Source organism: Caretta caretta, chromosome 17 (genome assembly GCF_965140235.1).
Source record: "Caretta caretta isolate rCarCar2 chromosome 17, rCarCar1.hap1, whole genome shotgun sequence".
Lineage (NCBI taxonomy): Eukaryota > Metazoa > Chordata > Testudines > Cheloniidae > Caretta > Caretta caretta.
In genome coordinates this window covers 23310064-23337014 of record NC_134222.1, presented here as the reverse complement: position 1 = coordinate 23337014, position 26951 = coordinate 23310064, and the positions used below count along the sequence as shown (strand labels likewise).

Below are 26951 nucleotides of genomic sequence, written 5' to 3'. Positions count from 1 at the left end.
CCCAAAATCAGAAAATAGAAAAAATAATTTTGAGTCAACTGAAACATTTTGGTCAATTCAGAACAACTTTTTAGAGGGTTACGGAGTTGCTGCTGTACCTGTGAGGCATGTCAAGCCCGGAGATGGGTGGGTCCCTAAAAGGGAGGATCCCTGCTCAGTGCAGGGTGGCACTCTGAAGGAGCAGGACTGCAACTCAGAGCCCTTTGGCCCCTGGAAGCAGGGATTGCAGAACAGGGAAAAGGTTTGAGAGCCTTGTCCCCCTAAGCTCTCTCAGAAAGGAGAAGTGCCAGGTCTTTTCTCTTTCTTTGGCTTCCCGAAGGTCTCAGACTATGCTTTTTGTGGGCTGCAGAAACATGCTGACTTTTGCTTGGCACAAAAGGGGACTGATGCCTTGAACAAAACAGCTGGGGGGCAGTGCCCTGGACTCTGAGACAGGAGTAGTGGCCCTTTCCCTGAGGGGGTGCTAGAGACGTATATCGTCTGCTAGATAGTGCTATTTGGTTAACAGTGTATTTGTTCCAATGTACTGACAATAAATCAGAAATGGGAGGTGATGGTACCCAAATACACCTTTGCATAAATCAGGCTTTATTGAGATAATATCTTAAATGTGTACAACTTGCCCATTCACCATTCAGAGAAACCAGAAAGAGAATCAATCATCTGTATTATAAAGAAATTGAAGAATCACAAAAATAGGTGCCAGTAGGCAGCCTACAATCACTAACTTGTAAATCTGCACTCATGGGCTTCAATTCAATCTGGACTTCTTTAGCTAGTGTTATTAGCTAATCCTAGTTCTTTTAGCAATGGCCACTTGCAAGCTAATTACAGGGCTGGAAGTTTTTGCAAATGGAAGAAAATCGACACAAACACAGGCAAAATGGCAGCAGCTAGGCCATGCATTCCAGCCAGCAAAGTCAGTGGGGGGTTAGACTGAAAGGAGTGAAGAATCCTTGCCAGCAGCATCCTGAATCCAGCCCTCCAAGGAAATCTCAACTTCCATCATAAGGAGTCACTGGATGCTTGTTCTGTGGGGTGAAATGGGAAAGGTGTCAATAAAGCAGAGAAGGCTCCTGGGTGGCTGGGATTGTCCTGGACATGAAATTTCCCCTGAAATATTGTGTATTCTGCCTCTGAGTGAAGCAGTTTTTGGTGTTGAACATTTAGCACCTGTAATTACCCAGGTTATCCCCTTTAGCCTTTTTAGAATATTGGCAGAATATTAGCTTTTTTCCCAGTCCTCTGGGACTTTCCCATTCTTTCTAATATTTGTTAAAAATTAAGATCAATGGCTCAGAATGCTTCTTGGGCAATTCTTTTGGAACTCTTGGATGCAAATTCTCTGGTCTTGCGGATTTAAAGAAATTTCTCTTTAGCAGGTGTAGTTTCACATCTGCCTAGTTATTGTTGGAATAAAAGGTATATCACTGGCACTGTAAGACACGATTGCATCATCCAGCTTCTTTTCAATCTGATAGTAGGGGGCCCTTTAATCTACTGGACAAAGGAATTACAAGGTTACCCATGGACACCTAGGAGATGTCGGAACTGCTGGGAGCTTTACAGGTCAGAGACCCTGGAGACCCAGGAAATCCAGAGACCGCGCCACTGGAAGATACAGTAGGAAGCACCCCAGGGGAACTAGACATTGATCCAGTTGTAGGACTGGGCACTAACTTAGCGTGTTTTGGTCGGATCTCTGCTGAGCCAGTGGTGAGTACACTAGCTGCTGACAGGGCCCTGGGCTGGGACCTGGCGGAGTAAGGAGGGTTTGGGTTCCCCTACCCTGCCCACCACCTCCCTTTAGCAGTGGCCCATCCCCCTCTGACTGTTAGGCTGCATGGCCCTGCGAGAGAGGGCAACCCTGTTGACCCTGGCCATTAGGGCATACCACCCTGAGGCTAAGGGTGCTCAGGAGGACTTAGCCGTAGGGCTATAATGCCCTTTCCCCCACCCCAGAGGGGGACAGGGTGCACTTGCCCCGTGACAGTTTCTCACTGCCTTCCGAGCTCAGCACATGCATGAAGAGCAGCTGGCTGAAGCTGAACCAGGATGAGACTGATGTGACACATGTGGGAAAGGAAAAGCACTCCTCCTCTATCACAATCCCAGCCATCTGCCCTCAGACTGCCACTCTGGTCCACAGCCTGGGGTCCTCTTAGATTTATGTAGCAACAGCAACAAAGAAAAAACCTCCCTGCGGTCTGTGGCTGGCCCGATTGTGTCCGGTGTTAGAAAAGGCAGACCTGGCCACAGTGATCTGCGCACTGCAATACTTAAGCTGGGTATTGCAATTCCTTGTATCTACGAGGGAAGACCAAGCCCTGAGGAAAAACAGCTTGTTCAAAACACAGCAACGTGGTCGCTCTGAAACACAGGACACTGGGAACACATCACCCCAGCATGCCGTTCTCTGCACTGGCTCCCCATTCAATTCAGAGCCCAGTTCCATGGGGTGCTGTCCGGATTTTTCAAGACCCTGTGTTAAAAGCGACTTTGCAGTGGGTGTATTCGCCAGTGCGTTGGTTAACACAACTCCGCCAAGCAGTGCTAACATTCCCTCATGTTATAGTGAAGACAAGCAGGAGCCTCTGGGGCAGATAGGAAGATCAAGGTGGGGGATTGGGAGGAAGGATCTGTTTGAGGAAGGGTGGCTGGAAGAGTGAGTTTGTTTGGAGATTGGGGTTGATCTGGGGAGGAAAGGCCAGGGAGTGCTGGGGAGGGGAAGTCTCCACATGGGCCCGGTTGCGTGTGTTTCTTTGGGCACGGGGTCCATTCTGTACCTTCCACTCCCTAGTTACTGCGTTGTATCCAAGGTGACAAGTCAAGACGGTCGATCACTCTGCAGTTCACAAAGTCCTCAGGATAGCGGTTGACCTTGAAGACGTCCCTGGGCACCTCTCTAATGCGAGTGTTATCACAGAGAACCCCTGGCAATGAACTGCTGCTCAGGGCACGGCGCTGCTGTGGAGTGAAAACCCCGGGATTCTCCCACCAGAACCTACAGAGAAGCAGAAAAACAGCAGTGTTACCGCCTGGGTTTATCCTTCTTGGGAATTGATTCAGTTCTGGGGGGTCACGATTTTGTTTTGTCTCCACAGATAGGAAAAGGAGCCTGCCTGTGAAAAGGAAGTACAAGGGGTGGGGTGTGAAGTCTGGGACTTACTGGAGTCAGCAGCAAAGCTCCCACCAGCTGCAGAGGGGCCACAATTTCACCGGGTAGTTTAAAAAAAGTGTATTTCTAGTGTGAATAAATCTCCTATAGCCAAACGGCCTCCAGGATTTCCAGAGAAAGACTGTGAAGATTCTATACAGATAAGTTCTATTGAAAACGAAAAGAACTTTAGATTGCAAAGTCACGGGCTAAAAAGCTTCTGCAGGAATCACAGCTGTTCTCCGGCCTGTGCTGTGCAGGAGCTCAGATGATGATCACCATGGTCTCTTCTGGCCTTAACATCTATGGATCTATGCAAAGGTTAGGGAATCCCTGAATTAAGGTTGCCTGCGCAATCTTAACTCTGCCCTCTTGTGCGTATGGGCTGTGTTAGAGACCTTAATTGAATGTTCACATACTGTTTAGTCCACAAACAGCCCCTGGCTCACTCAACGCACGGTGCTGTATGAATGAGGTAGCTGCCCAGTTCTTGGTTGTAACAGTGGGCTTGGGGGGCCAGTCAACCTAGTGGTTGGAGGACTTGACTCCCTGCTGGTGTGGTCGAGGTGCTTCAGGCTTTATGACAGGGTGGACAGGGGCATGCAGTGGAGTGGAGCACCTGGGTAAGAGGGTCTGCAATGTTTGAGAACCCTGGAATAAATTGGCTAGAATAGTGAGCTGGCTACCATGGCCACCTCTACTCCCTCCCATTCCACCAGATTCCAGCCCAGGGCCCCGTTTCAGTCAACCCCTGAGTAGAGGACCTCCCAACGGGGAGTCTACGTCCACTGCCCTGGGCTACTTCCTACTGCTGCCCCTTCAGTTTGGGGCTTGGCCCCTACAGACCAGGTTCCTGTGATGGCTTGTCACCAGTAATGGCCCCTCGTGGACCCTGGGCAGCATCCTGCTGCAGTCCCAGTTTCCTCCAGGTGGAGCAGCTATAAATTTGCCAGGGTCAGAACCCCCACAAGGTCTCTGTGCTTTGGTCACCCGGGTTCCTCTCAGGCCGGGTGCACCTAGGCCTCTTTCTCTATTTCCTTTGGCCAGGAAGATGGTGCTGGGTTCCTGGTGACTGCCTCGGCTGGCAGGGCAGTGCTCCTTCCCTCAGGTAGGGAGGCAGCTAGCTCTTGCCTTTTCGCCAAACTGAGCCAGGCTCCCTCCTTTTCTCTCCCCTCCAAGCCTGGCATTGGCTGCAGGTATAACAGGGCAGGGCTAGCTGGGCCCAAAGGCTCTCTTTAACCCTTTTCGGGCTGGTGGGCAGTTACTCTGCTTGACCACATTTGTATCTTTTTCCACTCATTGTGCATGCCATCCAAGCACTGCGCAGAAGACAGACTAGTGTATTCCAGGAACTCGCCCTGTTTCAGGGAGGCATTAGCTGATTTTACTGACAGGCCCAGAGGGCTCTTTGCTCCCGTTGGAGCTGGGGCCATGATCTGACCGGGCTGGTGAGCACCTGCAGGCAGTGCTACGGCTAGTGAAGGGCACAGTCTGGAGGGCTGCACTCTAGGAGATGCCTCTCCTCCTTGGTCTGTGAGGCTGGTGTATGGTGGAGCAGATCTCAGGGTTGCTGCTGCCTAAGCACTCCCCACGCTCCATGAGGAAGGGGGAATCTTTGCCATGCTGTTAGTGCGGCTCCTGCTACTGGAAAGGGGGCAGGCATGTGTAGGGGGTAAACTAGCTTGAACAGCACGATACTGGGGGCCTTTCTGGGACCCTGTCTCTCTGCAATGCTAGTATAAGGTTCATCTGAGGGGCGGGAGAAATGAGACACTTCCGCCCCAACTCTCAGGCAGGACAACAGTAATTTATCCCCCCACCATCAAGCCTGTGGCAGAAGGGATGAGGGAGGGAGGGGAGGAAGGTGGCCCAGCTCAGGTCCCTCTGGTTTATCACTTGTTACTTTGCCAGACTTGAACCCTGCAGGCTGAGAATCACCAGACTTGGTCTCTGCCTCAAGCTGGATTTTTCTGCTGTGTTTCAGCAAAAATGGTTTGGCTCCCCTTGAGAACAAGGTGAGGGAAAGAGGTAGTTTTGCCCACAGTAGCAAATTTTTCCTGCCATTTCCTTGAAGAGCTCTAGGGCTCCCAAGGGTTTGTGGTATGGATGTGAAATTTAGCAGGAGGAACAAAGGCTTGGCCTGAAAGTTCTGAAGTTACTAGCTCTGCGCCCATCTGTAAAATGGGGCCCATAACAGCTTCCTACCTCCCTGAGGTGCTGTGAAAATATATCGGTGATACTACGGTAAGTGCCAGGGAACTGCCCAGGAAGAAATGACTAATTCTGTATTCACTGCAAGGTTTGAGTGATGTGAGGTGAACATGGCAGGGGCCACACGCTGAACAAGAGGGATATAAAGAAATATTGAACAGCTGCCTCATTCCTGGAGCACTGTCCATCCTGTGTACTGACTGACATTGTTTTTCCCAGAACCCCGACAACATGCAATCATGTAATTAAAAAGATGGTCAAAATGCATACGCACAAGGGTGCCGAATTAAGATTGCAGGCTGCCTTATTTCTGAGTGCTTCTGAGTACTCAACTTTGCAAACTACACAACTTTCTTTTAATGTAGTGTTTCTGAATGTCATCAATTATGGGAGAATGGTGCTGACATTGTTGTTAAAAGGAAAACTCTGCTGCAACAATAACCGTCAAATTAAACCTGCATTTGTAAGAAATGTTTTTAAAGTGGCAATACACAAAACAGAAATAAAAATTGACATAGTGTTTGCATTTTTCATGTTGGTTTGAAGCAGGCTGGATTCATAAACACAGGATCACGACCCCAGAAATTATCACCTTTAAAGGAGATTTAAGGGGGTGTTTCACCTTTTCTTCACCTTCTAAAGACCATCCATGCACCAGTGATTGGAGCTGCCTGGCCACGTAGGGGTTAATCAACTGCCCTTCCCACAAGGGCACCCCTTTAATAACTGTGAATGAAACTCCGGTATTGAGCTGTGGAGCTTGGAACACCAAGCAAGCTCATCGGCGAGGGAATGGAACAGCACAGGACACCGACTGCCGTTTGTTCTTTTGTAAATAAAATGGAAGTGGAGATTCACTTTCCAGTCAGCCTACCTGTCCCCATCTCGCAATTTCCTGAACTGAGATCCAATGATGCAAGCCAGGAGAGGTCCCACTCTGCCATTGGGAACAAACGGCTCTGCCATAGCCCCAATCCAGATGTCAATATTGTCTGGTGTCCCGTACAGGTCCATGAACTTCTTGGCTAGCTTACGATTTCTCAGCACTTCAGAGAGTTCAGCTAAGTTGCGAGGCTGTGAAAGCCCACAGAATTGCCTCCAGGCGTTATACCCTGCAGAACCAGAGCAGAGCAGTCAGTACTGCCATCTGTGCCAGCATCACCCCATCTGTAGTCCGTTCCCCACGGGCAGCCCGCTTTGCCTTTGCCCACTAGTAACATTTGCCTTGTCCAGGATTTTAAAACGCATTTCAGCTGATGTTGATGTGTCATCTAGGATCAGACACTGAATTAACAAAAAGAAAAGGAGGACTTGTGGCACCTTAGAGACTAACCAATTTATTTGAGCATGAGCTTTCGTGAGCTACAGCTCACTTCATCCGATGAAGTGAGCTGTAGCTCACGAAAGCTCATGCTCAGATAAATTGGTTAGTCTCTAAGGTGCCACAAGTCCTCCTTTTCTTTTTGCGAATACAGACTAACACGGCTGTTACTCTGAAACCTGAATTAACAAAGTACTGTCTTCACAAATGGGAGTGGGAGTTAAAGCTGACTTAGAAAGTTCAGTGTCCTACTCATCTTGCATCTCAACTACTGCAGCAGTCTCTTCTCTGGCCTTGACAAATGCAATCTTGCTCCGCTCATAACGATCCAGAATACTTCTGCAAGGATAATTTTCCTAGCCAATTGCTTTAACCACGTCATTCCTCTCTTTAGATCCCTCCACTGTCTCCCTCTTCTCTAATGCATCGAACACAAGCTGCTTGTATTCACTTTCAAGGCCATTTACGCCTATCATCAAGGCCTCACCCTGCCTATCATCTCTCATGCACCATCTAGGTGTCAGTTCCTACCTGACTGGCCAATGGCAGCCCCCATTGCCCACTTGTTAAATTTTCAAGCAAGCACCTTTGAGCTTTCTCTCATGCTGTCCCTTGCACATGGGAGGAGCTCCCTGTCAACGTTCTCAAAGCGACCTCATTATCCTTCTTCAAACTCTCCTGTGTGTGATGCCTACAAAAGCTTGCCAACAGTTAGGCTGCTGCTGTTTTGAGACCCACTGCCTGGCGGCCTGATCAATATTGTCTCGCTGTTTCCTTGTGCTTCCCTGGAGGTATGTCTGTAGCCATCTATTGTCTCATCTTATACTTAGATTCTTCTTCTGTCTTTTTGTTCTGTGTTTGTACAGGGCCTAGCACAGTGAGGTCCTGCTCCAGTACTTGGGCTCCTAGGTTCTATGGTAAAACAAATAACAATAATAATCCAAGGTTCAGAATCTGCCAAAGGACATTGTTTTGGTTTTGAAAGTTTGAGCAATTTCTACCAAAAAATGAAGTCCAGATACTATTCCTGCTGGGAAAAATCTAGTCACCACTGTTTGCATGGACTCCAAGGTCAGAAGGGACCCCTGATCATCTGGTCTGACCTCTTGTAGAGCACAGGCCAGAAACTTCCCCACAAGGAATTTCTTTTGAACGAGTGTATCATTTAAAAAATCCATCCAACCTGGATTTAAGTTGCCAATGATGGAGAATCCACCACAACCCTTGGTCAAATTGCTCCAGTGGTTGATTACCATCACTTAAAAATTTATGCCTTATTTCAAATCCAAATTTGTCTAGCTTCAGCTTCCAGACACTGGGTCTTGTTGTACCTCTGTCTGCCCATTTAAAGAGCCAATTATCAAATTTCTGTTCCCCATGTGGTACTTACAGACTGATCAAGTCAACCATTAACCTTCTCAGCGTCACGCTAAACAGATTGAGCTCCTTGCCTCTCTCACTATAAGGCATGTTTTCCAACCCTTCAATCATTCTTATGGCTCTTTTCTGAACTTTCTCCAGGTTCTTCTTGGACTGCGGGCACCAGCACAGCACACAGTATTCCAGCAGCAGTTGCACCAGTGCCAGATTCAGAGGTAAAATGACCTCTCTGTTGCTACTCAAGATTCCCCTGTTTATTTCTCCTAGGATCTCATTAACTCTTTTGGCCATGGCATTGCACAGGGATCTCACGTTCAGCTGATTGTCCACCATGACCCACAAATCTTTGTCAGAGTTTGAGGCAGTTACAGCAGAAACTCTCCTGGACATCTTCTCCATGTTGGGTGCTGAGACTCTGACCTCTCCTACCCCTTTTACCACGAGCCCTCTTGGTGGGGCTGCCCCCTGTCCCTCTCGGGGTGTTCCCAGGGCTCTGCCCTTGCTTCATCTCCCTTCGCTCCCTGAACAGCCTCACAGGACTCAGCTCTCATCTGCACACTGATGGCTCACACAGCTCTCTCCATGCCTCGCCTGTCTCCTGCCGTCCAATCCCGCCTCTCAGCCTGGCTCTCTGACATCTCTCTTTGGGTGTCCTGCATCATCTTACCCGGGACACGGTCAAACCCAAACACCTTCCCTTCCCTCCCAAACCTTCCCTCTTCTGCACCACCATCGATAGCCCCCAGTCCCGTCACTCGGGCCTGCATCGCAGGGGCTATTTCTGACTCTGCCCTCTCCCTTGCTGCCCATCTAGGTCATTTCCAAACCCTCTGCTTCCTCCTCAGCATCTCCAAGATCCCTTCTTTTCTTTCCATTCCACACCAGATCTCTTGTCCAGGTCCTGACTGCTGCACCAGCCTCCCTCTGGCCACCCGGACACTCCCTTTCCCTCTGGCCCATCCAGAATCCAGCAATAGAGCCACCTTCCCTCTCCATCCATGATCACATCCCTCCCCTGCCTCTCATCAGTTCTGACATTAGATTTAAGCCTCTGTCCACCTTCTCCGAGTCTCTGCACAGTTCTGCCCCTCCCTCGTTATCATTTTCTTTTTCAATGTTGTATTACCCCCCTTTTCCTCTACTCTGCCTCTACTCCCCATCTGTCCATTTGTCACATTGTCTGATAGCCAATCACCTCCAGCCTCCCCTACATCCCTCCTTCCCCTGCATGGACTCCCAAAGCTCGTCCAAAAGGCCCCACACTATCCATATTTAAATCCTGCTTAAAAGCCTTTTGGTGAATGTTGATAATCAGCACCGAATTGTTTTTCCTCGCTGACATCTGTCTGTCCACCCATCCTTAGTTTCTCAGGGCAGGATCTGTCCTTCCTTGGTTGTCTGGAAAAGTCTAGCACATTGTGGAAGCAACTGCAAACAACGCAGAAAGAACACTATTACTACCTGTGGGATGCAATCTTATGCTTACTTACCTGGAAGACCATGATCTCTTCCCCGTTGCAGGTTTAAGGCTGCTAGATCCAGTCCAATTATTTCTACCTGTTCAAAAAGCCGCTCCTGGAGCTCCTCAACCACCATTTGATTCTGTTTCATTAGTTTTGCATGGTCAACCAGCAGACCACGGAGAAGCGGGTCAATGCCACCTGCAATGAAGGTCAAGTCCAGAAAGAAACAGAACAGTCTGTAATACATTCCACCTTGTAGGCTACATTTTGTGCAACAGAAGGTTAGCCCCAGTGCTCACTTTGCTCTTCAGGGGTCACCTGAGAGCCTTCCTGCTCTGATGGTTGGGAAGGTTCTTCCTAGCACCATGTTCCCCCTAAGGAACCAGAGTAGTTTTTAAGAATGTCTGCAGATGCAGAGGCCTGTTGGCTGACAACAACATGAGCTGCTCAAAGGAAGCCAAGCAGTTTTAGTAAACAAACTGCATAGGAAGAACCGGGAAGGCTTCTCCTTCAGGAAAAGTGGATCTTTGTGTTTCTACCTCACAGCAATAAAACAGGAGCTGGAAAAGGCCACGCAGGTAGAGCTGGCTGGGCAATGTGTGTTTTGTTCCTGGGAAAAATTTCATTGAAATTTGTCTTCAAAAGTTTTTAGGTTTTCATCAAAAACATGAAAATCAAAATTTTGAGGCCAACAGGGGCAAAAAGTGAAAAATATATGGTTGTCAGCTGAAATGTTTTGGTATTCAAGTTTTCAACAAGAATTCAAAATGTTGAAAGTGGGGAGTTGCTGTGAAAAGTTCCATTTCGACAAAAAAGACCCCCCATTCATTGAAAAAAAATGTTTCAAGTGAAAAATTTCACCAAGCTCTACTTTATCCTTGCCAGGCCCTCCTCATAGAGAAGGGCTTTGTTTTACAGTTCCTTTTGTTCTGTATAGTTTTAAAATGTCCTCCCCAATGGTTTTGTTGTAATCCCCTTGCTCCCTTGGAAGAGTTGGCCAGTGTTGAATTCCTTACTCTCAGGAAAATTTTCCTGATATTCAGCTTAAATTTTCCTTTTCTCAGCTTTACGACATTACTCTTAATTACACCTCCTGAAACACACTGAACAATCCTTCTGTCAGTGATGTAATGCAGTGCTAAGCTGTATTATAGAGTTCCCAGTTTGATATGAACATGTTCCTCAGGTTCTAGACCTAGCAGCTCTCTGAGTGATGTCTATCCTAAAAGTGTTCAAAAGTTCTTTTAGTTGTTTTATCTGATTTGTCTATTCTCTTCATATTTGGCCACTTTGGTTCTTTTCCAAAGCTGGAACAGTAGTTCTGAGCTGTCTTCCCATCAGGATTTGGGCTGGACTATGTCCAGTAACCCTGACTGGTGTTGATGTGTAACTCAGAAGGGCAAGGAATGGATTTTCTTGGCTGTCTGTCTAAAGCTCTCTCCGCCTCTCCATTTGCTTGTGGGTGATGTGGGCTGCTAGTAATGCGATTTTGATATTCAGGATATTTTGAGCACAGGGCAGTTGGTCATTAGCTGTTGTTTGATTTCTGAAAAGCTATACAGTTCTTATAATGCTGAGTTCATAGCGGTGCCTCAGGCTAGACCTACTAAGGGATTTAGGCCCCTAATTTCCACGCCATAAGATCCTTAAAACCCCTGCTCCACTGCTGCCTAACTCTGTAGACATCTAAATTCCATAGCTGCCTACATGTCCACCAGTGGGCATGCATAAAGCCTCCAAATCCTGATGCCACTGAGCTGCTCAGCACCCTAGCGCACACCTAAATCCCAGCAGGATTTACAAGCTAGGTGTTCCCCTACCAGGCTTGGTCCCATTTGGGTCCTGTGCAGAAGACAGTCAGCAATAAGGAGAGTGGGAATTAGACTGGCTGAAGTTCATGCTCCCCAGTTAGCAAGGGAAGAGCTGTTTCCAAATCCTCCTCTTTGATTTGGCACAAAGCCTTGAACTCAGCTCTCCTACATCCCAGGTAAGAGCCCTAGCTGGCAGGCTATTGGTTAATCTGAGGGTGGGGGTGTCCCAGTCACTCCTGTCGAAGCTGTTCCGTTTGGTATTAAGCAATTCATTGGGCCAGAGACAGAGAGCGAGAGATGTTGACTCGATAGCCTGGTGGCTAGGGCCTGTATCTACCATGTGAAAGAGCCATGGTCAAGCCCTTGCTCCAATGACTATTTACTTATTCACAAGTAGTGAGTTCACCCATGTCATACTTTGGCTAATTTGGTTTAAGATTCTGCTGAATGAGTCACAGTAAGTTGAGAGGTAGGGCAGTCAGTTCTAAAGTGGCTGCACTCTGTCCCATTGTATATATATCCAATTAGCTTGAAATACATATAAAACATGAACTAACCTAGTTATCCCTAGCCTGATTCTTGCTTGCATATTTATATCTGCCTCTGGAAATTTCCACTACATGCATCCGACAAAGTGGGTATTCATTCACCCACGAAAGTTTATGCTCCAATACGTCTGTTAACCTATCAGGTGCCACCGGACTCTTTGCCGCTTTTACACATCCAGACTAACACGGCTACCGCTCTGATGGTCTACATATAAAATGAAAGTGTCACCACTAAATGCAAGTGAAATGAGCTATAGAATTGTGTATTTTTAAAATATAGCAGAATGCTATTGATAAGCTCAGGCAATCTTCTTTGGGGAAAAAAATCTCCTGTTTGAGATATTTGTTCGTAATCTAGATAAGGCCATTTGTTTTCAGTTTGTACTGATTTTTTATTGAAAATTTCCTGGATTTTACAATTTTTGCTTTTTACTGATTGTCACCAAAATTTTTACCATCACTAGAGGCCAGATTCCTAAAAGTAGCTAGGTGCCATCTAAAGACACAGATAGGAGTCCAATGGGATTTTCTCAATGGGCATTTAGGTGCATCTTTAGATACCTAAAGACCTTTGAAAATCTGGCTCTAGGCCTCTGCATCTCAGTCTCTGGAGCTGTAAAATAAGAGCTAATTCCCACCTCTGAAGGTCATGAGACTTACTTCATGTTTGGAAAGTGATTTTGGGTCCTTGATTAAAGGCATATTTAATATGAAAACAGTACATTGTATAAGTTTTATAAACTAAGCGGGCTATCACCAAAAGCACCATTTTAAAATGGTGGCTTAGTATTAATAGAACAGTTATTAAAAGTTATGTTGCATTGTAACTGGGAATTATATCTACACTGATGAGAGGCAGAACATTCAAAGCAGAAGATTAAACTAGCCTTGCAGCAGGAGTAAGACACAATTCAGCCTCAGCTCACGTTCCAGGTCTTTAAGGATACAATTATCAGCAAGTTCTTTTGCAGATGCCCGCTGCTAATTTTTGCATATAATTTCATAGTTTAAGTGGTTTTGCAAGGTTTCATTTACTCAATACAGTGAAAGTTACTGGCAGCTTTTAAAATCGTTCCTAGAATCCCAGAGAGACTAGGTGGGTTAGGTAATATCTTTTATTGGACGAACATTTGTTGGTGAGAGAGACAAGCTTTTGAGCTAAACAGAGCTCTTCTTCAGGTAGTGTACTCAAACCTTGTCTCTCTCACCAACAGAAGTTGGTCCAATAAAAGATATTACCTCACCCACTTTGTCTCGCTAATATCCTGGGGCCAAAATGGCTGTAACAACGCTGCATACTAGAGTCCTAGAGTCATTTTTGTTGCTTTTTTTAATGTCCTTCAATTTGTTTTTTCTTCTGGTGCCCAGAGCTGAATGCAGCATTCCAAGTGCACTCACAATCGAACAGGGACTGTTACCCTTTTTTCCATCTGCATATGCAGCTCAAACTTGCACTGGCTATTTGTGGTGCCATGTTTAGATTGAAGCTTATGGCTCATCTGCTGTCCATTTTAGAGTTCTCTGCCATTATCCATCACCATACTAACTTAGTTCCTTCCAGGTTAATTAGATTAGCATTGTGAGGTCCCTATCGGACTTCACAGAGTCTTTGGCTCATCTCCCTTCCCTGTCTATGAGACGCTCTAGCTGTGGGGAGGACAATTGTAAATGTCATCCTGGAAAACCTCTATCAAAGAAGAAGATCTTGCAGCCCCAAGTCTATAAGACGGCTATAATAAATATAGCCCTCTATAGTAATAATAATCTCTAATAATTAGGGCTGTCAAGTGATTAAAAAATTAATTGTGATTAATCGTGAGATTAAAAAAGGTGATTAATTGCAGTTTTAATTGCACTGTTAAACAATAATAGAATACTATTTATTTAAATATTTTGATGTTTTCTACATTTTCAAATATTTTGATTTCCACTACAACAAAATATAATTATTTTTATTACAAATATTTGCACTGTAAAAATTATAAACAAAATAAATAGTATTTTTCAATTCAGCTCATATAAGTACTGTAGTACAATCTCTTTATCGTGAAAATGCAGCTTACAAATGTAGAATTATTATTTTTTACATAACTGCACTCAGAAATAAAACAATGTAAAACTTTAGAGCCTACAAATCCACTCAGTACTACTTCTTGTTCAGCCAATCGCTAAGACAAACAAGTTTGTTAACATTTACGGAAGATAATTCTTACTTAGAATGTCACCTGAAAGTGAGAACAGGCATTCGCATGGCACTGTTGTAACTGGCGTTGCAAGATATTTACATGCCAGATATGCTAAACCTTCGTATGCCCCTTCATGCTTCGACCACCATTCCAGAGGATGTGCTGATGACGGGTTCTGCTTGATAATGATCCAAAGCAGTGTGGACCGACGCATGTTAGAAGGTTGGTTTTCTTTTTTGGCGGTTCAGGTTCTGTAGTTTCCACATTGAAGTGTTGCTCTTTTTAAGACTTCTGACAGCATGTTCCATACTTTGTCCCTCTCAGATTTTGGAAGGCACTTCAGATTCTTAAACCTTGGGTCGAGTGCTGTAACTATCTTTAGAAATCTCATATTGGTACCTTCTTTGTGCTTTGTCAAATCTGCAGTGAAAGTGTTCTTAAACCAAACAACATATGCTGGGTCGTCATCCGAGAGTGCCATAACACAAAATATATAGCAGAATGTGAGTAAAACCACAGAGCAGGAGACATACAATTCTCCCCCAAGGAATTCACTCACAAACCAGCAGGGCTCAAGTAGTGTTTCTAGCTTTTGCAGTTTTTTAAATCCTTTCCTGTTGGCACTGGTAGGCTGTGCTTTTGAAGATCTAATGTGGCTGTGATAGTGACTTTATTTCAAAGCTCATGTAATGCTGACAGACCCCAGTCGTCAGGGGGCAGGATCGAACCAGGGACCTCTGGAGCTTAGTACATGAGCCTCTACCACATGGCCATATTAGCCAAGGCTGTATAGCAGACACATTTTATCTCTCTCTCTAAGTGGTCTCGGTGCCACTAGATGGGACAGAACACCACACGCAGAAGGTTGTGGGTTACACAGACACTGAACCATACCCAATGTGGAGTTCCATCTGGTTGAAATGTCTTGTACAAGAGGTTCTTGTTTCTGTCCATTTGCCGCTTGTTTTATTTCTAGCTCTGTACTGTTAGCTGGACTGTGTTTGAAATGGCCCACAAGTTTTCTACATTTTGACAGCATGTTTTCAAAACCACCATCACTGAGTGCTACTGTAATTGATTGCTGCAGACCATGAGCGATGCATGTCATATGTTCAAAAGGCAAATGACTGTCTGCTACTATCATATTACATGCATTGTCAGTACAAAATTGTTGTAACCTTTTCTTGAATATTTCATTTTTTCGCAACATCCGAGAAGTGCTCTGCACATGCTTCAGCATAATGTCTCTCTGCGTTACTGTTAAAGCAAACGACTGCAGTGTCCATGCAGCATCAATCAGGTGTATTGTGACTCCAAGGTAGCTGTGATTGCACAGGGATGTCCAGTGATCACCAGTCAAAGCAACAGTTAGCGCATTTTTCAGAAGCTCCAACTTTGTAGTTTTCTCGTGATATAGGTCATGTAATTGTGATACAATAGTTCCTCAGGAGGGCAAGGTGTATGACTGATTGGAAGATGCAATTTGAATAACATCTTTTAACCTTCTGTCATTTACAATGTTGAACGGTCTGCAGTCCATAGCTATCCACTTTGCAATAGCATTGATTAAGCTGTTGTATTTTGTTTGATCCAGGGGCTTCTAGCGATCCTGAAACTCTTTAAGCATATTCTGTCGTGGGTGGAGGGATTCATTTGCTGTCAGTAAGTTATCTGTAGCACAAGAACTTGAGGTGAAAGCATGTTTAGCGTGTACCTGGTACTGAAGACTTGAAGTACTTCCATGGTATTGGAACTCAGCCTTGCAATAACTACAGATAACCGTCTTTTTATCCAGAGAACCACCCAGAAGTTTTTTAAAAATAAAGACCCATTCAAAAGACCTGAACTTTTGGTGCTTTGCACCATTAATTTTTTCTGATATTTAATCACTCCAGATCATGAGAACTGTGCCAATGTCGGCCAAGTGATGAAGTACAGTAAGTGAAGAGGGTCAAAAGAGAAGTATGTGATTAACACTCATTAAAAATAATGTGTTAATTTATTTTACATTAATCGCTTGTATTAACTGCGATTAATTGACAGCCCTAAAAAAAAAATAATTCTACATTTGTACGTTGCACTTTCACAATAAAGAGATTGCACTACAGTACTTGTATGAGGTGAATTGAAAAACACTATTTCTTTTATCTTTTTTACAGTCCAAATATTTGTAATAAAAATAATAATATAAAGTGAGCACTGTACACTTTATAATCTGTGTGGTAACTGAAATCAATATGTCTGAAAATATAGATAAACCTCAAAAATATTTATAACAACTTTAAATTGGTATTCTATTATTGTATAGCAGTGTGATTAAAACTGCAATTAATTGCGATTATTTTTAAATTTGTTTTGCCTTAAAACACTTGAGTCAACTGCAATTAATTAGTACAAACAGAGGACTCAAAGCCACATACTCCTGTGTTCTAACCCCAGTTTTGCTACTAACTTCTCTGTGACTTTGGACAAGTCACTGGATCTTTCTGCCTCCGTTCCCATAATAATACCTCCCTCCCTCACATAGGTATTCAGGAGACAAACTACCTTACAATAATACCTACCTCCTGTATAGATCACAGAGTGCTTTACGAAGAAGGTCAGTGTCTAGAATTTGGTAGTGTCTATGGCCCATTTATTTTATTTATTTATTGTGATCGGTCGTTGATGAAGATTCCTCCTTCAATCCATTAATGGTACTATTTAAAGCCCCGTTTCACCAAGTGTTCTATCTTTAGACAGTGGAATAGTTGGCTTTTGTTTTCCTTTCCCCCTTCTTACGTCGGCATTTGAGAATGTGAAGAGTGTTTGCCTGGCTGTGCTAGGGTATTCAAATATCCAAAGTGGACGATATCGAAATACTGGCTTTTCAAACATCAGAAACGGTAACAGCCTTTCTGTCAGCTATTAGAAATTGCATTTTCTTCTAAAATATACGGGGCAGCCAAATTGTTCCAGACTTCTTGGCATTGGTGGGAACAATTTTTCTGTTACTTTATTAATGGGAAGGAGCATTTAGTGCACAGAAGGTCTCAGACAGATTTTTACATGTGCAGAAGAAGACAGTAATGGCCACACCAGGGGGTGGAGCTAGCAAATATGGTGTGGGCTGTTCCCAGCCATTCTAACTCTAATTATTCCCACTCCCTCAACTTACTTTCATATTTGTAATTGGTTAGACATGCAACTGCGCGTAATGCTCCCAAATGAGTCAATGAAAGACATAAGGGGCCAAATTTTTTTACACTTAAACATGTCTGGAGTAATACTCTTGATTTCATAAGGACTACAGCATTTGGTTTTCTGCATTAGATCTAAATCCTGGCCCTGGAACATCCATAGCACAAAGTCTGGCATCTCATCCAGGCTCCGTGGCCATAGAGGTTCTCTCTCTAAGGCTTTCCCTTTGAGGAGTTTGGCTGGCGGGTTCTTGCTGACGAGCTCAGGGTTTAACTGATCACCATACATGTGGTTGGGAAGGAATTTCCCCCAGTCAGATTGACAGCAACCTTGGGGGAGGGAGTGTTTCACCTTCCTCAGCAACATGTGAGTGGGATAGCTCAGTGGTTTCAGCATTGGCCTGCTAAACCCAAGTTTGTGAGTTCAATCCTTGAGGGGGCCATTTAGGGATCTGGGTCAAGAAGAAAAAAAAATTGGATGATTTAGTTGGGGATTGGTCCTGCTTTAAGCAGGGGGTTGGACTAGATGACTTCCTGAGGTCCCTTCCAACCCTGATATTCTATGATTAATTGACAGCCCTAATAATAATCTATACAAATAATAGATAATACTTAGTCCTCCCATAAGGGGTCTGGACTAGATGATGTCTCGAGATCCTTCCTGTTCTATGATTCTATCCATTTGCCCGATAATTACACTTTGATGAAAATTGCTTATTTGCTGGAATTGAGGAAATGATTTATAAACTGAAAACATGTCCTGATGAATAGAAACAAATGATCAGATGTAATGAGCTTTAAGTTCTGATTCAGGAATTTACTTAAGCATGTGGTTAACTTGAAGCATGTGCTTAAGTACATCGTTGAATCTCTGCCTTGCTGACAAAGCAGGACTGCAGGCAGGGCCTGGCAAAGCATGCTTACCTTCCATTACAACCCTCCAGGAAGCACTGAATGTGAGGTGAAGAGGGACCCGGAAATGTGGACCCAAAGGTTGGAAATGATCATCTAAACGGGTCACAAAAGGCTGTATTGAACCATGACCAAACCGAAAAGCCAAGGAGAATACATTTGCCACGGTGGGATCCACAGACTCATCATAGCCCCCATAGCATGGTATTTCCTTCTCACTCTCATCTCCAAGCAGAAGTGGCAAGTAGTCTCTGTATGTTACTACCTGGAAGGGAGTACAGACTGAGTTAGAAGCTCATATACACTCTTTCTAAAGGAAAAAACGATCACTTTCTAACGTTATCAATAGGATTGGTCAAAAATTCTGTGTCAAAATGCAAGACATCAGTGAAACAGCCAGGAAGGTAAAAGAAGGAAATTTTAAATATATGAGACACAAAAGCAATTCAAGCAATGGCTTTGTTCTGTTACTAGGTATGGATGGCAAAATTGTGCGTAATGATGCAGAAGAGGCAGAAGTCTTCAATAAATATTTCTGTTCTGTGTTTTGAAAGGAGCAGGAGGATGTATTTATAACTTACAGTGATCATTAAATGCTTTCTATTCCAATAATAAGTAGGGAGCATGCTAAACAGCAACTGCTGAAGTTAAATGTTTTAAATCTGCAGGACTGGAAAACTTTCCCCCAAGAGAATTAAAAGAATTGGCCGGGGAGCTCTCTGAGCCACTGATGTTGATGGTCCAGAGGACCAGAGAAAAGCCAATGTGCTGATATTCAGAAGGGTGACTAGAAAGGCCCAGCTACCTGAAGGGATTGGATAGTGCCTGTGCCTTGTGCTGGCCTCTGCACAGGGCTGAACTTCACTCACAGACAGCATGGCTGAGATATGAACTTTCCTCCCCAGCTGGATCTCCTTATCCTGTAAAGCTCCCCAAGAGCCTTGGTAAGAAATTAATGTCAAGGATCTCCATGGTAGCATTCTTTTAGGGGGTCAAAAAACTTGTGGAGAAGGGTGTTTCAGTGGATATAATATATTTGGACTTTCAGAAAGCCTTTGACAAGGTCCTTCTCCAAAGGTTCTTAAGCAAAGTAAGCTGTCATGGGATAAGAGTGAAGGTCCTCTCATGGATCAGTAAGTGGTTAAAACACAGGAAACAAAGGGTAGGAATAAATGGTCAGTTTTCGGAATGGAGAGAGGGAAACAGCTCTGTACTGGGACCAGTGCTGTTCAACATATTCATAAATGACCGGGAAAAAGAGGTAAAAAGTGAGGTGGCAAAGTTTGTGGATGATACAAAATTACTCAAGATAGTTAAGTCCAAAGCAGAATGTGAGGAGTTACAAAGGGCTCTCACAAAATTGGGTGACTGGGCAACAAAACTGCAGACGAAATTCAGTTTTGATAAGTGCAAAGAAATGCCCATTGGAAAACATAATCCCATTAGACCAAAATGATGTGGTCTAAATTACCTGTTACCACTCAGGAATGAGATCTTGGAGTCAACCTTAAGTAGATGGCCTTGAAGGATGACAGAGGGGGACTACAGGTGCAGTTACCCCAAAACCTGTTCCTCTCCTTCTTCTCAGTTCAGTACTGTTCCTGAGGGAGGCAGATTGTTGATACTTTTGGCAGGCAGAGGTTTTTCCACTGTTTTCTTGGACAGTTTAGGAGAAGGAGAATATAGTGATTTTGCTCTTTCATCCCCTCCCTTTTTAGAGGGGTAGGCATGAGAAGATTCAGGGTTAAGTGATGTTTGAATCCACACAGGCCCTGTGCTCCCAGGTTCAAAGGCACCATAAATTGCCTGGCAGAGTAACCCTGCACCCTTGCAGCCAGGAAAGCCCTTGGAGGAAAAGCTGCTTTCAGACCACATGTGATAGGGAAATCACAGAAGATTAGGGTTGGAAGAGAGACCTCAGGAGGTCATCTAGTCCAACTCCCTGCTGAAAGTGGGACCAACCCCAACTAAATCATCCCAGCCAGGGGTCCGTCAAGCCGGGCCTTAAAAACCTCTAAGGATGGAGATTCCACCACCTCCCTAGGGAACCCATTCCAGTGCTTCACCACCCTCCTAGTGAAATAGTTTTTCCTAATAGCCAACCTAGACCTCCCCCATTGAGAGAGACAATTGTTCCTTGTTCTGTCATCTGCCACCACTGAGAACAGCCAAGCGCCATCCTCTTTGGAACCCCCCTTCAGGTAATTGAAGGCTGCTATCAAATCCCCCCTCACTCTTCTCTTCTGCAGACTAAATAAGCCCAGTTCCCTTAACTTCTTCTTATAAGTCATGTACCCCAGCTCCCTAATCATTTTTGATGCCCTCTGCTGGACTCTCTCCAATTTGTCAACATCCCTTCTGTAGTGGGGGGCACAAAACTGGACACAATACTCCAGACGTGGCCTCACCAGTGCCGAATAGAGGGGAATAATCACTTCCCTCGATCTGCTGGCAATGCTCCTATTAATGCAGCCTAATATGGCCATGTCAGGGACAAAAATTAACTCTTTAGGTCTCCTTTTGTTATTGTCACAGTTTCAGGGTAACTGCACATGTATTCCCCCCTCCTACGTAAAGTTTTAGGCTCCCAGTTGTCACATTACTTGGACAGAGACCCGCATCTCTGGGGTTTTAAGGCTGCACAGCCTCCTGCCACCCACCGTGATATCCTCTCCAAGCCAGTCAGCCTGGGCTGTGCTTTCTCTCTAAGGGCAATAACTGGCATGAGCCAGTAGTTACCAACTACCACACAGCTCTTTCTCAGCAGAGTACATTTATTCTTAGGATAAAAGCATCACAGAGACAACATATAAAAACAATAAAACTTCTTACACACAAACTAAACATGCCAGAAATCACCCAACTTCCACATGGGGAGTCTGGTAGGCTAACGTCTCTTCCAACCCTTCAGATGGCAGTGGGGTCTCCTTAGGAACAAAGGTCCTGTCTGATTGCTGAAGCAAAATGAGGACCTCGAGTGTGTTTAAACTCAACAATTCTATAGCCCAAGTTCTTTCCCTGTCTCTGGAAAACCCAGTCTGAGCCAAGAAATGCAATCCACCCCATGGGGTTGTCTTAGCAACTCACATTAATCATCCCCACACTGTTTTTAATTCCTGGAGTAACTACCCCAATGGAGTAGAACACAGTCATACTGAAACTATTCCTAGATTGATTGCATTGGTCCCCAAAGATACCGCATGCGGTTAAATATCTGTCACAGAAATTATTTCCATTTGTACAACACTAAGCCACTGAAACTGAGCTGTGAATGACTGATAAGGCAGAGGGGACTTGCAGCACATAGGGTGCCTAAAACATTTAGATCTGCAGCCTGCTGCACACATAGCCCCAGTGGCTACAGGACTGAGCGAGCTTGGTGTGTAGGAACCTGCACAGGCAATTCTGGAGGGGAAAAATCATGTCTAAACCTGAGCAAAAAATGTTTTAATCAACAAGTGAATGGCAGCGAAACCAATATTGCAGCTAGTACCTGGGTCATGGCACCTATGATTTTTCGAGCCTCCTGGTAGAGCTTCTCTCCATCCCAGCATGGATTTAATTTCTTCAACTCGATAGCCAAGCGATTGTGCTCCCGCACAAAGAGTGTGTGTATAGCTGTAAGTCCCAGATTTTCAGTTGCTCGTGCATCACCTAAATTATAAAAATACAGTATAATTTTATATTTTATTCAGCTGAGGAACTGTTTTTAATTTGCCATATTAGATTCCTGCATTGTAAGTTGAGCTGCTTTCAATTCCAAGAATGGAGCTAGGGAATTAATGTTATTTTCATAGAATCATAGAATATAAGGGTTGGAAGGGACCCCAGAAGGTCATCTAGTCCAACCCCCTGCTCGAAGCAGGACCAATTCCCAGTTAAATCATCCCAGCCAGGGCTTTGACCATGTTAAAATGTTCTTACAACTGTTTTGTTGAGGATCTCTAGCACCTCCATGCTGTGGAGCAGGGACTGGAAATTTGGCCCTTGTGCACGGGTTCTTGCAACAAATTTTTCGGTGGCCTCAGAGTACGGCCACCAACTCTTTCTGGTGGCTGCACGAACACTTTTTTCCTAAAATTATTTATTTTTCCTAAAGATAATAAAGTAATATACAACATATATACATCCAAATCATTGTAATTTATTAATGTAAGGTGTCATAAATATAAAGGGAAAGGGTTAAGAAGCTCTGATACAGTACTATAAAATCCTCTTACCTGTAAAGAGTTAAGAAGCTTGGGTAACCTGGCTGGCACCTGACCTAGAAATGACCAATGGGGGGACAAGATACTTTCAAATCTGGGGGGGGGAGGCTTTGTCTGTGTGTGTGTGATACCTTTGCCGGGCATAGATCAAGGATGCAAGCCCTCCAACTCCTGTAAAGTTAGTAAGTAATCTAGCTAGAAAATACGTTAGGTTTTCTTTGTTTTGGCTTTTGAAATTCGCTGTGCTGGAGGAAATGTGTGTTCCTGTTTTTGTGTCTTTTGTAACTTAAGGTTTTGCCTAGAGGGATTCTCTATGTTTTGAATCTGACTGCCTGTAAGATTATCTTCCATTCTGATCTTACAGAGTTGTTCTCTTACCTTTTTTTGTTCTTCTAATAAAGTTCTGTTTTTTAAGAATCTGACTGGGTTTTTTGGGTCTTAAAAATCCAAGGCTGGTTTGTGCTCATCTTGTTTATTCTCAAGCATCCCCAGGAAAGGGGGTGTAAGGGCTTGGGGGGATATTTTGAGGAAATAGGAACTCCAAGTGGTCCTTTCCCTGTTCTTTGTCTAAATCACTTGGTGGTGGCAGCATACTGTTCAAAGACAAGGCGAAATTTGTGCCTTGGGAAAGTGTTTAACCTAAGCTAGTAAGAATAAGCTTAGGGGTCTTTCATGCGGGTCCCCACATCTGTACACTAGAGTTCAGAGTGGGGAGGGAACCCTGACATAAGGTTTTGGGGTTTTTTTTGCAAACTCAATAATAAAAATAATGCACAATTATCTCTATTCTTTACTGGACCTAACAAAATAGAAACACAAATAAGGTATTTTGCACATTCTTGTCTTTTTATTATTGTTTCTTTTGCTTTTTGGATAAAAGTGGTTGTCTGTACAACAATTCTGAAGTAAATTTAGAAATGGTTTGACATAATAGAAGTCCAAATAATAATGAAAAACATCTCTGGGCAGCTTGGGTCTGGGGAGGGTTGGGGAGGTGAGGCATGGCTGTGGCTGGCCCAGGGTTTCTCCGGGCAGGTGTGTGTGTGTGTGTGGGTTCTTGGGGCTCCTCCAGCTGAGGGGGACACACTCGGGGCTTCTCCAGGTTGGGGTCTTGTGGCTCCAGCCACAGGAGGGCAACGGTCTTGGGGCTCTGGCTGCTGAGGGTGGGGGGCAGGCGGAAGAGGTGGAGTCAGGCACAAGCCTCCCCAAAGGGGGGAATCCACCTGCTGCCCATATGCCCGCCGCTTACCTCCTCACCCCCCCGCCTACCACTTGCCTCCTGCATCCCTCCTCAGTTCCTCACCCGCTGCTAGCCTCCTCTTATCCTCCCCCACCCACCGCTTGCCTCCTCGCTCCCCTGCCACAGACACCCCCGTGCCTGCCATGAGAACCCCCACTCGCTGGTGGCTCGTTGCTCGCCTCCTCACTCCCCGACTCGCAGCCAGACCCATCCCCCACCTGCCTCCTCACTCTGCTGCTGGCTCGCTGCTTGCCTGCTTACTCCCCTGCCAGGCCACCCTGCCCGCCACTTGCCTCACCGCTCACCTCCTACCCCAACCCAACTGCTCACCTTGCTCCTTAAGCCTTGTGTGTCCCACCTGTATCTCCAGAGAGGCGGCACATGCAGGAGCAACAGGAAGGAAGGGGAGGGAGCAGATGCTTTCTGCCCCCACTGCCCAGGAACCTGCCTGAGCCGCAGGGAAACCCCCAGTATCCACATGCGGCAACAGTGGCCGCATTTGAGAAACAGGGCCCTAGTGTGAGGGATGTAATTTTGCCATCCCCATAAAAGCCACCCAGATCTCAGTTCGCACATGCGAAGATTTGTTAGAGGCAGGCAGAAAAATTCTACAAAGATTCTGTATCGCTTCAGCGGGCCTGTAAGTAATGGCTGCTATGACTCAGCAAGGGCATGTGACCAGACCACATGATACTGGACTCCATTTTGGGTACCTGTATTTTTCCACAAACTGGGCTGGGAACTATTTTTGGAACAAAGGGTTCCCACCGTATGTTAAAACTATCTAAGGTGGGGTGTGACATCTAGTGGCCTCATGCCCCACATAAGAGAACTCCTGGAAACATCTGAGAAACAAAGACTGAACGGAGAGAAGGATTTCTAGCCTGTGTATGGAAATCTGGTGGACTGCTTGTATCAGCAGCCAGGGTGAAAAATCCAATCTCTCTAGTATTTTAGGCTTAGTTTGTGGGGGGGTTTATTTGCTAGGTAATCTGTTTGATCTGTTTGCTATCACTTAAAATCTATCTTCTTTTAATAAACTTGGTTTTTTGCTTTATCTAAATCAGTGTGCCTTTGAGTGCAGGGTCTGGGGAAAAAATCTCAGTTTGGTTAACACAGGCTTGTTGCATATTCCTCTCCACATTAAGGGAGGGGCGAACTAAGTAATAAATTCATACTGATTGAGGTTTTGACCAAAGCGGGACAGTACAGCTCTGGGGTCCTAGGCTGGGAAGCTGGGGGTATCTTGGCTGCAGCCTCTCCATTGTTGGTTCCAGCAGTGACTGGTCACAGCTAGTAGCTGCAGCTGGGTGTGTCCCTGTCTGTGTAAATGCTGCTGGCAGTCTAGGACCAGGAGCGGGTCTACAGCTTGTCACAGCAGCACAGTGCTGAGAGGGAACCCAGGGTGATGAGTCAGATGGCTCAGTGATACCCCAGTTCCAGGTGACACCCCGGGGGGAACACATCACAATATGCTCTATTCAAACTGAATAATTTCAGGGAAGTTCTTTGTGCTGTGTTATGCAGGAGGTCAGACTCTAGATGATGACAGTGTTTCAATTGTTCTAAATGAAGTAAAAATCTAAAATGAACCAAACTGTACCATGGAATCTCTATGCATAGTAATTCCACGCTTGAATAATAAGAGTATTGCAGTAGGGATATACTACTGACCACCTGACCAGGACAGTGATGATGATTGTGAAATGCTCAGGGAGATTAGAGAGGCTATTAAAATAAAAAACTCAATAATAATGGGGGATTTCAACTATCCCCATATTGACTGGGTACATATCACCTCATGACGGGATGCAGAGATAAAGTTTCTTGACATCTTAAATGACTGCTTCTTGGAGCAGCTAGACCTGGAACCCACAAGAGAAGAGTCAATTCTTGATTTATTCCTAAGTGGAGCACAGGATCAGGTCCAAAACGTGCATATAGCTGGACTGCTTGGTAATAGTGACCATAATATAATTAAATTTAACATCCCTGTGGTGGGGAAAACACCACAGTGGCCCAACACTGTAGAATTTAATTCAGAAAGGGGAACTACACAAAAATGAGTAGGTTAGTTAAATAGAAATTAAAAGGTACAGCGCCACAAGTGAAATCCCTGCAACCTGTATGGAAACTTTTTAAAGACACCATAATAGAGGCTCAACTTAAATGTATACCCCAAATTAAAAAACATAGTAAGAGAAGCAAAAAAGAGCCACCGTGGCTAATCAACAAAGTAAAAGAAGCAGTGAGAGGCAAAAAGGCATCCTCTTAAAAAGTGGAAGTTAAATCCTAGTGAGGAAAATAGAAAGGAGCATAAACTCTGGCAAGTGTCGTTTAAAAATATAATTAGGAAGGACAAAAAAGAATGTGAAGAACAGCTAGCCAAAGACTCAAAAAGTAACAGCAAGTACATCAGAAGCAGGAAGCCTGCTAAACAACCAGTGGGGCCACTGGACGATCAACATGCTAAGGAGCACTCAAGGATGAGAAGGTCATTGCAGAGAAACTCAATGAATTCTTTGCATCAGTCTTCATGGTTCAGGAGGTGAGGGAGATTCCCAAACATGAGCCATTCCTTTTAAGTGACAAATCTGAGGAACTGTCCCAGATTGAGATGTCATTAGAAGAGGAACAAATTGGTTAACTAAACAGTAATAAGTCACCAGGACCAGATGATATTCACCCAAGAGTTCTGAAGGAACTCAAATGTGAAATTGCAGGACTACTAACTGTAGTCTGTAACCTGTCATTAAAATCAGCTTCTATATCAAATGACTGGAGGATAGCTAATGTGACGCCAATTTTTAAAAAGAACAAAATTGTCAGACACATAGATGAACATAATTTGTTGGGGAAGAGTCAACATGGTTTTTGTAAAGGGAAATCATGACTCACCAATCTACTAGAATTCTTTCAGGGGGTCAACAAGCATGTGGACAAGGGGGATCCAGTGGATATAGTGTATTTAGATTTTCAGAAAGCCTTGACAAGATCCCTCACCAAAGGCTATTAAGCAAAGTAAGCAGTCATGGGATAAGAGGGAAGGTCCTCTCATGGATTGGTAACTGGTTAAAAGATAGGAAGCAAAGGGTATGGATAAATTATCAGTTTTCAGAATGAAGAGACATAAATAGTGGTGTACCTCAGGGGTATGTACTGGGACCAGTCCTATTCAACATATTCATAAATGATCTGAAAAAAGGGGTAAACAGTGAGGTGGCAAAATTTGCAGATGATACCAAACTACTCAAGATAGTTAAGTCCCAGGCAGACTGTAAAAAGCTACAAAAGGATTCTCTGAAAATATCCACTCAATGTGCAGCGGCAGTCAA

The 26951-nt window shown here is 44.7% G+C and overlaps 1 protein-coding gene across 1 annotated transcript in view; it reads right to left on the bottom strand.

Moving 5' to 3' along the window:
* Positions 1–591: 591 nt before the first annotated feature.
* Positions 592–26951, bottom strand: part of LOC125624086 (myeloperoxidase) — a 58982-nt gene continuing 32622 nt past the window's right edge. Inside the window, exons 7-12 of the mRNA XM_048824433.2 lie at positions 21662–21822; positions 18181–18433; positions 9560–9730; positions 6243–6480; positions 2787–3004; positions 592–1031 (exon numbers count right to left, since the gene is read on the bottom strand). Coding sequence (XP_048680390.2) covers positions 2797–3004; positions 6243–6480; positions 9560–9730; positions 18181–18433; positions 21662–21822 — 1031 coding nt within the window. The 3' untranslated portion in view covers positions 592–1031; positions 2787–2796. The remainder of the gene's footprint in view (positions 1032–2786; positions 3005–6242; positions 6481–9559; positions 9731–18180; positions 18434–21661; positions 21823–26951) is intronic.